General features: G+C 46.0%; 1 protein-coding gene across 1 annotated transcript in view; it reads left to right on the forward strand.

The window, feature by feature from the left end:
- The first annotated feature begins 3,881 nt into the window (after positions 1-3,881).
- Positions 3,882-16,120, forward strand: part of SERGEF (secretion regulating guanine nucleotide exchange factor) — a 220,343-nt gene continuing 208,104 nt past the window's right edge. Inside the window, 4 exon segments of the mRNA XM_072793871.1 lie at positions 3,882-4,006; positions 7,667-7,802; positions 9,160-9,315; positions 10,996-11,090. Of these exon segments, the coding sequence (XP_072649972.1) occupies positions 3,947-4,006; positions 7,667-7,802; positions 9,160-9,315; positions 10,996-11,090 (447 nt within the window). The 5' untranslated portion in view covers positions 3,882-3,946.

Genomic DNA, 16,120 nt, shown 5'->3' on the forward strand with positions numbered 1-16,120 from the left:
GAACACAAAATTCATCTTTTTAACAGGCATTTATTTTTTTGGCCAAACAAGTTAAAAACTGATTTATGGAGCACCTGGGTGACTTAGTCAGTTAAGCATCTGACTCTTGATTTCGGCTCAGGTCATGATCTCAGGGTGGTGAGATCCAGCCCTGAGCCAGGCATGGAGTCTGCTTAAGATTCTCTCTGCCCCTCCGCCCACCCCCTGCTGTCACTCTTTCAAAAGACAAAACCAAACAAAAAACCACCTTATTTAAATATATGTTAGCAATTTTATAAGTTCTCACATTTCTTGAAAAACCTGTGAATATGAGGTATAAGGGAAGCTGAACATACCTGGGGCCTAGTAACTACTTTTGGAATTTTTGATAAAGTCTCAATCTTGTGTTCCTCATCTTTGTAATGAGCTAAATCTATTTCATTGGGTTATTGGAGGAACTATGCTGCAAAAGGACATTGTAAAAAGAAATGTGTCCATATGTAAAGAATCATTACTATAATCACTGTCCTGATCTGGGATCCCCCATAGCTTCTGGATGAAGATGGCATGGGAAGATCTTAGTCTAGTTAGGGATTAGGCCAATTTGAAGCTGAGCATCAGTGTCTGTGAGGGCTGTTCTATTTCCAGTTCACCTCTATTCTCAGGGTGCAGTGCTTTAGGGATCCCAAAGGATTACCTATGGGTGTGTACTGGGGCTTCTTCTTGGGGACCCTGGATTACTACCTTTGTCCCCTCTTTCTGTCATTCTCTCCACCCCTATATGATTACTGAAAGAGCTGTTCAGCTTCTCAGTTTCTCAGCTGCAGCTGCCCAGTTTCTTAGCCTCCAAGTCACTGCTTGCTAATTAGCAAATACTTCAAGTGGAAAAGCAGTGCCAAATATAATCTCTCAGCTTCTATCTCTTGGCCCTTCAGGTTCTGGCCACTTTCATAGTTCTCCAATGACTTGAAACATATTTTTAAAATACTATCCACTGGCTTTTCTAGTTTTTGTGAGATGTTTGGTCTGCAGCTAGCTAATCTTTATCAAAGGAAGAAATCTGATTTTGGAGTAAATTATTTAACTTCTTTGAACCTCAGTTTTTCATCTATAAAATAAGATAATCTAATGGAAAACATTTCCTAACTTGTGTGGCACATAGATAGAGTCTATATGGATCCAAAGTACTTTATATTTTCTTCTTACTGGGAAACAAGGCATCTAAAAGTGATAGCATAAAATAGTTTAGCCTCATTCAAGAGCTGCAACTCAAACAGGCTGCTAATGGGAAGAGCTACATAGTGGCACGTACGTAGTTGAAGTAGTGGCAACAACTCAACACTTCCAAGAAATTGTATTAAAAGATATAATAATATAACTGTAAGTTAGCTGAAGTATAGATGTATGTGCATCCAAGGGGTAGAATTGGAGGACAACTGTACTCTTCCAGGTTCTCTCTCTATTGAGACTGACTCTGGGTATTTCCTCCTTGCCCCTTTGGCTGTAATCTCAGGTCCTAGCCTTGAATTTTCTGCTCATTCTCAGCCCTTACCTTCTAATTTTCTCTCTCTTGTTCCTCTGTGCCCACTCACTAGAATGCCTCTGGCTCCTCCACGGTTTGGGAACGGTGGTGGGGAGGAGAGACAATGAGTAGAAAGTTCTGTTTGGTCTGATACTGTTGTAAGTTGGCATCAGTGCTTTCTGTACTTGGTGAGTATTTAGTGCTGACTCATTCTCTGGGGGTGTTTTGGAGGAACTTCCCATCTTCTTATTTTTTGGGATCTCTTGATGTGACTGGGATGTCGAATTCCTCTCCCTCACTCTAGGAATATAGTGGTCAACTCCACTGGGGTGTCACTTCACCCTTCCAGAAATTTTACTGGACAGGGTCTAAGCCATCCTCTGGCCAAATTGCTGCGTGGGAGATACTCTGGGCATGAAAGACCTCTCCAAATGGATCTCTCTTTCTTTGCTCAGCTCTCTGGCCACAAGCCATTGAATTTCTCAGGATGAATCAACAGCCCGCTCAGGCCCCAGTCTGTAGAGATACATACATACCAAGCTCTCTAAGTGGTCTCCAGCAGCAAGCCTTTCCTGAGACATGAGATGGGTGGTGCTTACAGCCCATTGACAACGGTCCCCATATCCTATAAGAATTCTCTCAGCCTCTCCAACCCTTTTTTGTAGACTGGAAGTCATACCCTGGTTTCTAGACACCTCTTCCACAAGTTTGTATTTTTCTTAACATGGCCACGGATGTCCTCAAGATGCCCCAGGCTGGAGAGGGAAAAGTGAGGTGCTGCCCTCAAGTGGTCTTACAGGCAGAAACACCAAGGAATAGTTGGAGTGAAAGAACCGGAAAGAAAATAAAAGTCAGCTGTAATCCACCACCCTGAGTACAGGTGTTTGTGTTGTGTGTGGAAAATTACTATAATAGTCACTTTTATGTCATACACACTTCCCTTACTTAATATCTTCCAAAACATATTTTTTAGATAGCAGCCTAGTATTCCACTGTATGGCCATGCCACAATTTAAGCAATTTATTTTTGGACTCTCAGGGAATAAAGTTCTTTCCTATCACATACAATCCCATAATGAATACTTTGCGGAATAAGTCTTTGTGCACGGCTCTGATTATTTTCTTGTGACAAATGAACAGATGTGGAATCTACTGGGTAAATATCTATTTACCTATCTTCATGTTCCTAATACTCATTGCCACACTTTACTTCAGGAAAATTGTACTTACTTAGCTCTCACCAGCAGCGTTTGGGAGTGTGTGATAAAAGCCATTTTAGGGGATTCCTGGGTGGCTCAGCGGTTTAGCGCCTGCCTTTGGCCCAGGGCGTGATCCTGGAGTCAAGGGATCGAGTCCTGCCTCAGGCTGCGTGCAGGGAGCCTGTGTCTCTGCCCCCCCCGCCTCCCGTGTCTCATGAATGAATGAATGGAATCTTAAAAAAAAAAAAAAAAAAAAGAAAAGCCATTTTAAATGAAAACCTTTGTTGGGTGAAAATTACCCGGTATCGAAGATGAGAATCAGGGCAGGACCGTGCTCTGAGCGCCGAGGGTTAGGAGGCTGGCCCTGGCAGGAATCCATGAGAACCAGCCTCCTCGGTTCAGTGTCCCGAGGAGTAAGTTCCTGCACACTCGCTTAGCCAGCTTTCTCAGATTTTGCAAAGGCGCCCCCAAAGCAGATCCAAGGGCGAGCTGCTCGGCTAAGACCCTGGGGCAGGACCCTTTCTACCCCGTCCGCTCTCAGCCTCAATTTCTCTCCCGACAACTGGTGATACAATCAATCTCCGCCCTGCCAGCCCCCCCCGCCGGCAGTCGAGGGACTCCAAGGAGATAAAAACGAGAAGGAGCGTAGTGCACTCGTATGTTACTAAAAATAGCGCGAGCCGCGGGAGGGAGGAGCACCCGGCACTGCAAGGCTGCGGGGGCGGAGGCAGGGACGCTCAGAGCGCGCCCGAGCCCGGCGCCGAGAGGAGGCTCCAGACACCCGCGCCCGCTCCCCTGGCCCTCCCCCTCCCCCTGCTCCGCCCCCGCCACCTGCAGACCGCGCCCCAGCGATGGCCCCGCCCCCACAGACCCCGCCCCCACGCAGACCCCTCCCCTGCTCCGCCCCCGCCCCAGCAGCCCGCTCCCCAGAGTCGGCCCCGCCCCCACGCAGACCCCGCCCAGCGCCAGCTCCACCCCCGTCACAGACCCCGCCCCCGTGCCGGCTCCAGCCAATCACTAACCCCTCCCGACAGGGGCCACGCCTTCGCCGCAGGCTCCGCCCCCGGGCCCGCCCCTCCGGGTCCCTAACCCCGCCCCCGGGCCCTCCCCTCCAGGTCCCTAACCCCGCCCCAGAGGCCCCCCGCTTCGCCGCAGGCTCCGCCCCGGGCCCGCCCGCCCGATCCCTAACCCCGCCCCGCGGGCCCCGGCCCGACCCCTCCCGGAAGCGGCGGCCGAGCGTCCCCACATGGAGCGCGAGCCGAGCGCCTCCGGGGCGGCCCCCGCGGCGGCCGCGCTCCTCGCCTGGGTACGTGACTCCGCCCGCGGGCCGGGCCTGGGGCTGAGGCGGCGCGGGGGGCGCTGCAGGCGGGCGGCCGCGGCGTGGGCGGCCTCGGGCTGGGCGGCGGGGCTCCCCGCGGGGCTCTGGGCTGCAGGGCCGAGGGCGGGGGCCTTGGCGGCCGAGGGTGGGAGGGGGGCTCCCCGGGTGCCGGGGGGCCTGCGGGCCGGCGGGGTCCGGACCCAGGGGGCTGCGGCGCGGCGGGAGGCATCTGCCTCCTGGGCGGAGCGTCCGGTTCCGCGAGAGACCCTGAGGCCCGGAGAGCGCCGGGCGCGGCGGCGTGGGGCATCGCCCGGTCCCGGAGCCCGGTGGGGCCACCTGTGCCGCTCCCCGCCCGGTGGCCCGGAGGATGCTGGCCCCTCCCCAGCCGCACCCCGGCCTGGCGGGGGCACCCTGGGAGGCGAGGCCTGCGGTGCTGGCGGGCCGTGCACAAGGCGCAGATCCTGCATGTTTGCTGATTTGCTTCCGTGGCCGCATCTTGCCTGTACTGGGGACGTGGGCGTCTGCGCCGGGGTTTGGCTGGCCCGAGGCCCCGAGACACGGGGTCATCTCTGTGTGTCCTGGCTAGGAGAGAACGGTCGCTGCCCACGAGTGTTCTGCAGGCGGCCGACCGGGCGTGCGTGGCCCTAAGCAGACGGAGTGCCTTGTAGTTCTTCACCGCTCATATCACAACTGCAATAAAATGCAGAATTTGTTAATTGTCAGCTTCCTTGGCTAGAATGTAAGCGTCTTAAGGGTGGGTATTGTGCCTGTCTTGTTCATGGTGCCTCGCACGGATTGCACGGATTTGTTGACGAATGAATGAATAAGACCCTTTTGGGCTCCTAGCTACGTGCTGGTCTTTTGGGGAAAACACAAAAGTGAAAGACCCAGTGTAATACCTATATTACTATGTAATAAACCGATAGTACCTATATTACTAATACCTATAGCAACATGTATTGACTAGTCACAAAAGGTGATCATCAGCACCAGGCAGCACTTGTTGAATGTAAGGCTACAGACGAGCAGGAGGAAGGTGGTGGTGTGGCCTGAGGTCTTCTGGCTGTCTGAGTACCATCTTGCAGGTGACCCTTGAGCTGGGGATGGATTTGGGAATTGAATGTGTACCTGGGGCGCCTGCTAGTTCTGGCTTTTCCCAGGTGGGAGACTGGGGTCTGCATGTCAGATATGGCCTTGTCAACAGCTCGGAGGCCTGATGGCCTTCCTGCTACACAATCTGCCTGGAGGAGGAGTGTATTCGTTTGCTAGGGCTGCCATAGAAAAATATGCCGCAGACTAGGAGGTCTTAAAAAATAGAATTTTATTTCCTTACAGTTCTGGAGGCCAGAAGAGCAAGGTGTCAGCAGGTTAACTTTCTTCTGAGGGCCTCTTCCTTTGGCCTGCAGATGGCTGCCTCCTCGCTCTGTCCTCATGTGGCTTTTTTCTCTGTGTGAGAGCATCCCCATGTCTCTTCTTATGTTGGATTAGAGCCCTAACTTTATGACCTCATTTAACTTTAATTATCTTTTAAGAGGCCCTGTCTCCAAATACAGACACATTCTGAGGTATTGGAGGCTGATAGGAGCAAAATTAATTCAACAAATTAATTTTAGAGGAGCACACTTCAGTCCAGAACAGGGAAATTTACCTCCTTAGTGTGTGTGTGTGATATGTCTAAATGGTTTGTAAGGAAAGGAGGCAAATATAGCTGTAACGTATTGTATTAAGTTTTCCTTTGTTTTGCTTTATCCTGGATTTTGGGCCTCTTGCTGCATTACAGAAATTGAGTGCCATAACTTGAGCCCCAAGCGCCCCTATCTCTCTCACTTTGTGGTCAGCAGTCTGCAGTCCTGCTAATGGGGCAGCCGCAGAGAGACCTCAGGGCTGACGGAGACACACTGTGCATATGTACCCCACAGTGTGCACATCTTTCCTTTCATCTTTCCTAGGTAGGGCCTCATCAGATCTTATATTCATTCATGAGAGTCACTATAAAATATATATACACCTTCTCTGAGCCGGCACAGTTTCATATACAGGGAAGATGTTAGTGAACAAAACGAAGTTCCTGCCTCACTGAGTTTACTTTTTAGTAGGGGAGGTAGACAGTGAAGAATAAGCAAATGTCATGCCAGGGAGTGCTATGAAGAAAAAGCAGAAAAAAAGGGGGATAAAGTGATGAAGATGTTACTGTAGATGCAATTATATAGTTAGCCTCTTGCCGGGTCAGCTCTGAAGTTCACCATATATCCTTAGAGACCCAGTATACTATAGTGACAGGAACAGGGCATATCTGACTTATTGCCTTCCTAGCTAGGTGACTATGGGAAGTTCCTTAACCTCTCTGAGCCTTAGTTTCTTCATCTGTAAGACGAGAGCGATAATGTCCATCCCCTCTGTTGGAATGCCATGCCTTGGCGAAGCCCTCAGTAATTGGCAGCTAATACTGCCCCTGAAGGCCTCTGGGACCTGTGCCTCTGCTGTGGCTTGTTCTTCCAGCTTGGAGTCCTTGCAGCCCAGCACAGCTGTGAAATAGACCAGAGAGGCAGAAATTTGTATGTAGGGATGGATTTGGGGTAGTTATTTTTAAATCATTTTTCCTCATTCAGGTGCCTTAAAAAACAAACACGGTTGGACGGTTTGACTACTCATTTCTAGGAAGAACCGGCCAGGAGTAGTAGATACTTGGAGGAATTATAAGGATTTCTGATATCTAAAGATTCCCTGTGGGTCTACAATTCTTTATCTTCGATTTTGAATACAAAAAAACCTCTGAAAACCCAAAGCTGCCCTGACATAATGCTATTTATAGTCTTTGCCCACTTACTGTATTTGTTCTTCTTACTGCAGAAATAATAGCATTTTGCTTACGGGGATGCTGCTCCTGAACCTTGCAGCAGTGTATATGATTTATATACGGTATTACTTTTCTGAAGCCTATAAAATTCTGAATCTGAAATACATCTGGCTGCAAGGGTTTTGGATTAGAGATTCTGGACCTTTATTTCATAATAACAAAGATGGACATATTGCCCACCAAGGGGAAATCTGTTCCCTTACAGGAATCTCACCACGTGAATCTTAGTGTCAGAGAACACTATACTTGGAAAGGCCCTCAGAGATCATTGCCAGCCTCCTTCGCTGCACAATGAAATAACAATGAGGTGCCCAGCAGGAGGCACAAGGCCCTCAGCCAACTTTGATTACAGAAGTCATTGCCAGTTTTCTCAATGAGGGCAGGAGGAGAAGGGACAAGGCCAGTGGCTTTCCCACCCACTTTCTTTCCATTTCCCCTCCTTACTTCTTTTCTTAGCCTCCCTAGAGAATAGCTTTTATCAGAAGGAACTCCCATACTGTCTCCCAAAGGTGACACAGGTGGGCGAGCATTGGAAAGAGAAGGCGAGGAGTATCTTTGGATAAGTAGTGGATACTAAGGGCTCTTCTCACATGGAAATTGTGGTGTTCTGGGAATGGAGCCCCCATCGAAGTATGGGTTGCATATAAAAACCTCTTAAGAATGAGCTTATGAAATCTCTTCTGTTACAGGCTCTGAGAGGCGTGTCAGGATGAGAAGGACAGGGACAGCTGAATGCATGGCGACAATTGTGGTTCCTGGACTCTTTCATCCTTGCCTTATTTTATCCCTAGGGTGCAAATAGCTACGGGCAACTTGGCCTTGGCCATAAGGAAGATGTACTTTTGCCCCAGCAACTGGATGACTTCTGTAAACCTGAGTGTATCAGGAGGATCACGGGAGGAGGGGGCCACTCTGCTGTTGTCACAGGTAACATCCTTCTGGTGTAGACGTTTCTTTTCTTTTTTTTTTTAAAGATTTTATTTATTTATTCATGAGAGACACACAGAGAGAGGCAGAGACACAGGCAGAGGGAGAAGCAAGCTCCCTGCGGGGAGCCGCATGTGGGACTTGATCCTAGGACCCTGGGATCATGCCCTGAGCCAAAGGCAGACGCTCAAACACCAAGCCACCCAGGCGTCCCTGGACATTTCTTATTTAGACATTTCCCACTATCGTGTTATGTTGCCATTTTTCAGCCTTTTGTGTTTTTCAGAGGAAAACATATTTGTGAAAGAGCCAAGTTACCATTAGAGAATTCTAGGTTGTTGGAGTTGAAAGGCCTTCAGAGATCTTCTAGGCTCCCCACCCCCATTTATGCAAATGAGGCTCGGAGAAGAAAACCGGCTGCTTAAGGTTACAAGACACATTAGTGGCAGAGTTGCAACAAATATATGACATTTTATACCAATATTGCTATTTAACTTTTGAGTTTATAAGTCTTTGCAATTTGATTGAATATTCCTTGAGAGCAAACTTTGTGTTTTCCTTAATTTCCTTCGCAGTATCTATGATAGTACTTAACACGTACTGTAGGTGCCATGATATTGCAAAAGAGGGCATATTGCATCTTGGTTAAGAACATGAGTTCTGGAATCCACTGCCTGGGTTCAAATCCTGGTTCTATTATTAGCTGTGTGGCCTTGAGCATATTAATTCCTCTGTGCCAGTTTCCCCTCTGCTCCATGGGGGAAATAATGCTGGATGAAGAGAGTCAGTGAGTGGCAAGGCTGGATTATGACTGTCATGAGTCCTTGACACTTTTGCCTTTGTCGACCCCTTCCTCCATAAGGAAATACTAAGAATTCTGTTTACAACCGTGTTGATATAAAGATTAGTCTAACCCTGGCTAGATTTAGCATTGTATGTTCATTATTATCACATTTATTACTTTTCTTATTTTAAAAGAATGTAAAATTAAAACATTTTTGTGGGCCCCTAAAAGTATTGTGGGCCATAGGCACTGTACCTAAAGGATAAATCGGCCCCACAGATAAAGCTCTTACAATACCTGGTACATTCTAAATTCTAAATAAATGTCGGCTTTTCTTGTTATAGTGTATGCTCAATTTGGTGATTGGCCACTGATCTAGGACTTGGAGTGTCCCAGGTAGGTACTAGATTTGAGCACCTTGGGCCAGTGCACATTAACATCCATGGCTTGTTAATATGAGTGGGAAGACTTGCTGGGTTTGTGACTGCAGCTAATTAATGAAATCTTTTTTCTCGCTTTGACAGCTGTAATTTCTTCTGTGTACACTATCACCAAAGCCTTTGCTTTCTGCAGATGGAGGAAGCCTTTTTGTTTGTGGCTTGAACAAAGATGGGCAACTGGGACTTGGTCACACAGAGGATGTTCTGTATTTTACCTCCTGCAGATCCCTCCTTGGCTGTCCTATCCAACAGGTGGCCTGTGGCTGGGATTTTACCATTATTCTCACAGGTGAGTTCACTTCTGGGTAAATCTTTATCACCGCAAAGGCATTGGGTGAGAAGAGCTTGATGGTGGTGATACTGATTAAGTGAAAGCCTCTTTATATGTAAACACACATAGAAATTTCTCTCTGGTTGTCAAGGAAGTCTGTAGGTGCCTTTTGCAAGAAGAGTTTGAACAGCAAAATTTTGAGCTGGTTTGAATGTGCCGAATCACAGAGACTGGGGAATAAACTAGATCACCTTTGGTAGCTACCCCTGTCCCAGAAATTCAGGATAGCTGTGTGCCTGGGCTAGCTGGTCAGTCTTACTGGCTAAGGGGGTTGCTCATGGAGGAATGTGTTGGGAAAGTATGAGGAAATCAGAGGTCGTACAACAGTAGTGGCAGGATTTCCCCAGTGAAGGATTTAAAAAAAATATATGATTGGCCAGAACTGTTTGGTCTTTGCAAAGCTAGATAGCAGAACAGAATGCAGAGGGATATGGCCAAAGGGTTAATAGGATACTGCTCTTGGGAGCAGCTAGCAATAGTTTCTTTTCGTCAGCTGACTTCTCCCTGGAAGTAGTTTTGCCCTGCCAAGCTTGCCATTCTCGATGGAAAAGACCATCTATAGTTTCTGACTAGATTCCCTCTTTGACGTAGACCTCTGGCAAGGGCATCTTATGGCCATATCCTTCCCCAGCATACCCTTGTGGATTCTCATGTGCAAAGCTCAGATTCCCAAACTTTTAGCACATGGCTTCAGTTATTGTTCCCTACCTATCCCTGTTGTTACCTTGTCTTTTATTTTCCATGCTCCCCATACTTCCTAGAAATATCATGCAGAACATTGTTCTCTGGTATAGCCCCTTTTGTCTATCTGATGAACTCTTATCCCTTCTTTAGAACCCTGCTCAGGCATCACCATCTCTTCTGTTAAGGGGTTCTGTGTAATTTAGTAGCTGAATTTAGTAGTAATAACTAAATAATAGCTGTCTTTTCTGAAGTGCTTTTCGTGGACTGTGTTGGGATTTTAGGGTGTCAGTGGATAACACCTGTTTCCTGTTCACTTTTGGAACCTATTGTGGGAAAGGTGGAGAGCAGTCAGACAGCTGGAGATCACACTATTGGCTTTTCACTGGAAGACAGAGTTAATGGTCAGGCTAGGTGTTTCTACAACACTCCTCTGAGCCAGACTTACGCTGCAAGCACTAGGTTATTTCTGTAGGGGAAACACTCACTATGCATCAGTCCAGAGTACCTGAGAGGAAGGTGCCAAGCCACACATGGCCTGTTCCTTCTCCAAAACTCATCAATTTATTAGGTTATCCCTTTTCCCCTGGAAAGCAGTGAGCACGGGAAGGAGCAGGGAGAGAGGCCTGAAGTGTTAAAATAATGAAAATGATGATGCATGGAAATACGAAAAGTAGGGAGTATCTTCCCATCCCAGCCCCCCGGGCAGTGGGCTCATGTTCTACACACATAAGCTGCCATTAATTAGGTAGCGTGATGGAGAATATGTAAAACTAGCCCAGTGCCTCGTATTGTTATTCCTCGAAGAATAATAAAAGCAGGGACTGTGGTTTGAATGTGCTGAATTACAGGCCCCACTTCCTCCTTTCATTCCCTTTGCTCTTCCCATCTGTCAGCATTTACCCACTGGTCACAGATAACTTCTTAGATTATGATTTACGCATTTGAATTTTGCAGAAAGTGGTCAAGTTCTGTCATGTGGATCCAATTCCTTTGGCCAGTTAGGAGTTCCTCAAGGCCCTCGAAGATGTGTGGTTCCCCAGGCCATTGAGGTAAGGCCAGCACCTAATATGTAGCTGACCCACGTCCTATTAAAGCATTTCCCTCCCCAGACTAGGAGACTGGCTGGGTCCCCCAAAACCCATGGGCTAGTCAGAATTTAAGTTGAAAAACCAAGATTCTTCTGGGAAAAATTAAGTTGGGAGGATGGAGGTTATGAGTGAAAAACCTCTGTTAGTCCTTATACACGTTATACATTTTTGTGAAATAAAACAATGAAGGTAATATATATTACCAAGACATTAATGACATTTTAGAATTCTAAAATTAGGGATAATGGGAACTAGGTTAGAAACAAGTCCAGATAGAAGGGACTCACCTAAAGACACTAAGCTCAGCAAACGGTAGGGCAGGAGTGCCTGATAAAAATGTGATGGGAATCACACAGGTAATTTAGAATTTTTTAATAGCACCATTTAAAGAGTAAAGAGAAAAATGTGAAATTAATTTTTAAAATAACAGGTTTATTGAGAAGTAATTCACATGCCATAGAATTTACCCTTTAAAAATGTATAATTCAGTGGTTTTTCATATATCACATAGACGTGCAGCCATCAGCATTATCTAATTTTAGAACATTCTCATCACCAGGAAAGAAACTGTGTACCCAAAGGCAATTACTTCCTTTTCCGCCCTCGCCTGGCCCCTGACGACCAGTCATCTGTCTCTGGATCTGCCTGTTGTGGGCATTTCACATAAATGGAATCATACAATATGTGGCTTTTTGTGTCTGGCTTCTCTCATCTCACATGATGTTTTTAAGTTTCATTCACCTTGTGCGTAGGCAAAATTAATTTTAATGACTTGTAAGTTAATCCAATGTATTCAAACTATTATTATTTCATTTAATGTGTCACTAATGTTAACATTTCCTAATGAGATACTTTATGTTCTCTATTCCATACAAGTTGAACTCTGGTGTAGGTTTTCTACTCAGAGGGCGTCTCAGTTCAGCCGAGTCATCTAGTGACATTTCGCTTGTTCAGTAGCTCATGTAGCTCGTGGCTTCGGCCCGGACAGCACAGGTGCTAGACGGGACTCCTGGCCCTAGTTCAGAGCTCTTTCCACTGCCTCAAACTGAAAATACACACATTTTCGTGAAGTTTATATGGTAAATGGTCGTGATAGGACTGTGGAATTGTAAAAGAAATATACTGGGATCTAAAAATCAGTTTAAAAAAAAAATCAGTTTCACCACCTCAGCTGCTCACATCCAGCTAATTTTCTTAAACTCTGACTCAGAGTGGGAGATCTGTTTTCATGGAGAGGGGTTGGTCTGTTCCTGTCATGTTGCTGAATTATGATTGCTGCTCTGTGGGGTATTATTTGAGGTCATGATCTCTATAGTGTTTTAGTGTGTGTGTGTGTGTGTTTAAAGATTTTATTTATTTATTCATGAGAGACACACAGAGAGAGAGAGAGAGAGAGGGAGAGGCAGAGACATAGGCAGAGGGAGAAGCAGGCTCCATGCAGAGATCCTGATGTGGGACTCGATCCCTGGACTCCGGGATCACACTCTGAGCCAGAGGCAGACGCTCAACTGCTGAGCCACCCAGGTGTCCCTGTTTTAGTGTGTTTAGGCTGCTTAACAAAAATACCGTAGACTGGGGTGGCTTCAACAACAAACATTTATTTTTCATATTTCTGGAGGCTGGGAAGTTCAAGATCAAGGCATTGGCAGATTTGGTGTCTGGTGAGGACTTGCTTCCTTGTTCATAGACATTCATTTTGCTGGATGAAGGAGCTCTCTTAGGCCCCTTTTATAAGGTATTAATCCTTCATGAGGGCTCCATTCTCATGACCTAATCACCTCCAGAAGACCTCATTTCCAAATACTATCACATTGGGTAATAGGTTTCAATATATAAATTTCAGGGGAAAACAAACATTCAGTCTGTAGCACATGGTATGCACAGAAATCTAGACTCTATGGTCCCTGTTGTAGGAAGTGTTACAGTTGCCAAATAGATGGCTTTTTAAGAACTTACATAAGTTATAATTAATTTAGCTGAGGTCACATGATTAAAGAAGACAGAAGGGAACAATAGTTAAAATATGTTGGATGACAGAGTCAGGAGGTGAAAACATTTGTATCCTCTCCAGCAATGGGAGGAATGTGCCAGAATGAAATATAATATAAGTTCATTCATTTATTTAGTAACAACAACCATTGTATATGTGTTTAGGCCGTGGGGAAAGAGGTGAGTGCAATCCAGCCTTAGTCTTAGTGGTACGTGTTAGATATAGAAACACCTAAATGCATTGCCATGTTGAAACTGGTGGATACAGGGATAGCCTCAAAGGAGGGAATATTTAACTCATTCTAGAGGGAGGTGGAGTGAGATAGGCTTATGTTGAGTGTAGAAGTTTACCTGGCTTGAGAGAAGATGCATAGAGTAGGTATAAAAAGAACATTCCAGACAGAAGGGACTGTAAGGAAAGGTGTAGAAGCATAAAATATCAGGATTTCGGATATGGCGAGCAGTTTAGTATAATTGGAATAGAAGGAAATGGTAGAAGTGCCAGTGGGGAGGGGACAATCAGGGAGGTACTGTAGGGCAGATTGTAAGAACAGCGTGTTAGGAAGGCGCCAGAAGGGGTAATGTGGTGGGTGGAGTGAACAGGGCACCCTTGCTAATAATCTAGACAAGAGGTGAATTCTCATCCAGACTAAAGCAGTGGCAGTGGGGATGGAGAGGAAGGAATGGAAGTGAGATGAAGATATTGAAGAGATTGAATTTACATGTAAAACCCTTTAGTTTTTTTTTTTTTTTTAAGAAAAAAATTTAAAGGATAATATGTTCAAATTGTATTAGTAGTAAGATTTGATCTTCCCCAAAGCTAATGTGATTGTGGGTTACATTAACAGAAGTATAGTCTCCAGAAGAAGGGAAGCCAGAGTCCTGTCCTTTTTTGTGCTAACCAGACTGCATCTGGGATGTTGTGTTCTGTTGGTTTAGTGCTTAGGTCTTGGGCATAAAGGAGAATCAGATCCTGCCCCTGCGGGTCCTAAAGTTTAGAAAGACACTGAGGATCTGTAAATAAACACGTGTGCTCAGGCTCCCTGGGGGCCGTGATTGATGTACACACAATCTCTTTAAAAGAGGGAGATTGAGGGATCCCTGGGTGGCGCAGCGGTTTGGTGCCTGCCTTTGGCCCAGGGCGCGATCCTGGAGACCCGGGATCGAATCCCACGTCGGGCTCCCGGTGCGTGGAGCCTGCTTCTCCCTCTGCCTGTGTCTCTGCCTCTCTCTCTTTCTCTCTCTGTGACTATCATAGATAAATAAAAAAATTAAAAAAAAAAAAAAAAAAAAGGAGGGAGATTGAGTAACCAGAGCACACTTAGACCAGAGACACCAAGAAGGGGAGGGAATTTGAAACAATGTGATCACTGATTGAATTGGAGATGTTTGGCCTTGAGAAGAGATATGTGATAGTTATCTATTACTGTGTGTAATAAATTACCCTAAAATTTAGCAACTTTTGGGGCACCGTGGGTGGCTCAGTCAGTTAAGTGTCCAACTCTTGATTTCAGCTCAGGTCCTGATCTCAGGGTTGTGAGATTGAACCTGCATTGGGGTCTGTGCTGGGCATGGAGCCTGCTTGAGATTCTCTCTTTTCCTCTCCCTCTGTCCCTCCCTCCCCCTCACATGCATGCTCTCTTCCTCTCTCTCTCTCTCTAAAAAGAAAAAAAATTAGGAACTCTAAACAGTAAGCATTTGCTGTCTCAGTTTCTGAGGGTAACTGCTTATTAGCTGGCTCATGGGGTTCCAGGCAAGATGTTAGCTGGGACTGCATGCAGTCTGCTGATGGCTCTGGGCTGGGCTAGCAGATCTACTTCCATGCTCATCTGGCAGGAGGTTTCCATTCCTTGCCACATGGGCCTTTCTATAGGATTGTTCAGGCATGGCATCTGGCTTCCCCTAAGAGAGATTCGAGAGTGAGCTCAAGCTGGAAGCCTCAGTGCCTCTTATCACCTTGTCTCTAGGCCACTCATCACTTCTTTATCCTGGTCACTAGAAAGAAGTTACTAAGTCCAGCTCACATTCAGCCAGAGAGGAATTAGGCTCCACATCTTGTGGGGATGGGTGTCAAAGCATTTGAAGACTTAGTTTTATTTTTTTTTTAATTTATTTTTAATTTATTTTTTATTTTATTTATTATTTTTTTTTTGAGGACTTAGTTTTAAAGCCACCACGAGACATCTTAGAGAGGAAGGACATGACAACTGCCTTCACATATTGTGAAACATTGTGAGAAGCTATAGGCAGCTAGGTTTGGCTCCACATAAGGAGATAAATGGTGCAAAGATGGAATAGGCATCTGGGGATAGTGGGCCTATGTCAGTGGAAATAGCTGCTTGGCAGGGATTGGATGATGACTTACTGGGATGTTGTGGCAGGGTTCTGGCATTGGTTGGGGCATGGACTAGATCAAAAGTCATCCAGTTAGAACCCTTAGTAAATAAAGTTTTGATGGAACACAGCCATGCCCATTCATTCACGTATTGTCTGTGGCTGCTTTTATGTTACAATGGCAGAACAGAGTACGATGACACAAACCAGATGGCCTGCAAAGTCTAAAATAGTTACTGTCTGGTCTTTATAGAAAACATTTGCCAACCACTGGACCCAATGACTTTGAAGGTTCCTTGCAGTCCTGAGACACATTGTGATATATTTATTTTAATTTTTTATTTTTAAAGATTTTATTTATTCATGAGAGAGAGGCAGAGACATAGGCAGAGGGAGAAGCAGGCTCCTTCTGGGGAGCCTGATGCGGGACTCGATCCCAGAACCCCAGGATCACACAACCTGAGCCAAAGGCAGACACTCAACCACTGAGCCACCCAGGTGCCTGAATATGTTTATTTTTAAAAGATTTTTTTTCTTTTAGGGATACATATAGAGGTATTGAAGAATGGAAATGTTGGGGGTTGTGGACTCTAAACCCAGTCAGACATGCAATGAAGGCCATGCTGTATTGTGTCAGGGCATAAAGTATATACCATTTTGCAGGTGGA

The sequence above is a fragment of the Canis lupus genome, chromosome 23 (genome assembly GCF_048164855.1).
Source record: "Canis lupus baileyi chromosome 23, mCanLup2.hap1, whole genome shotgun sequence".
NCBI lineage: Eukaryota > Metazoa > Chordata > Mammalia > Carnivora > Canidae > Canis > Canis lupus.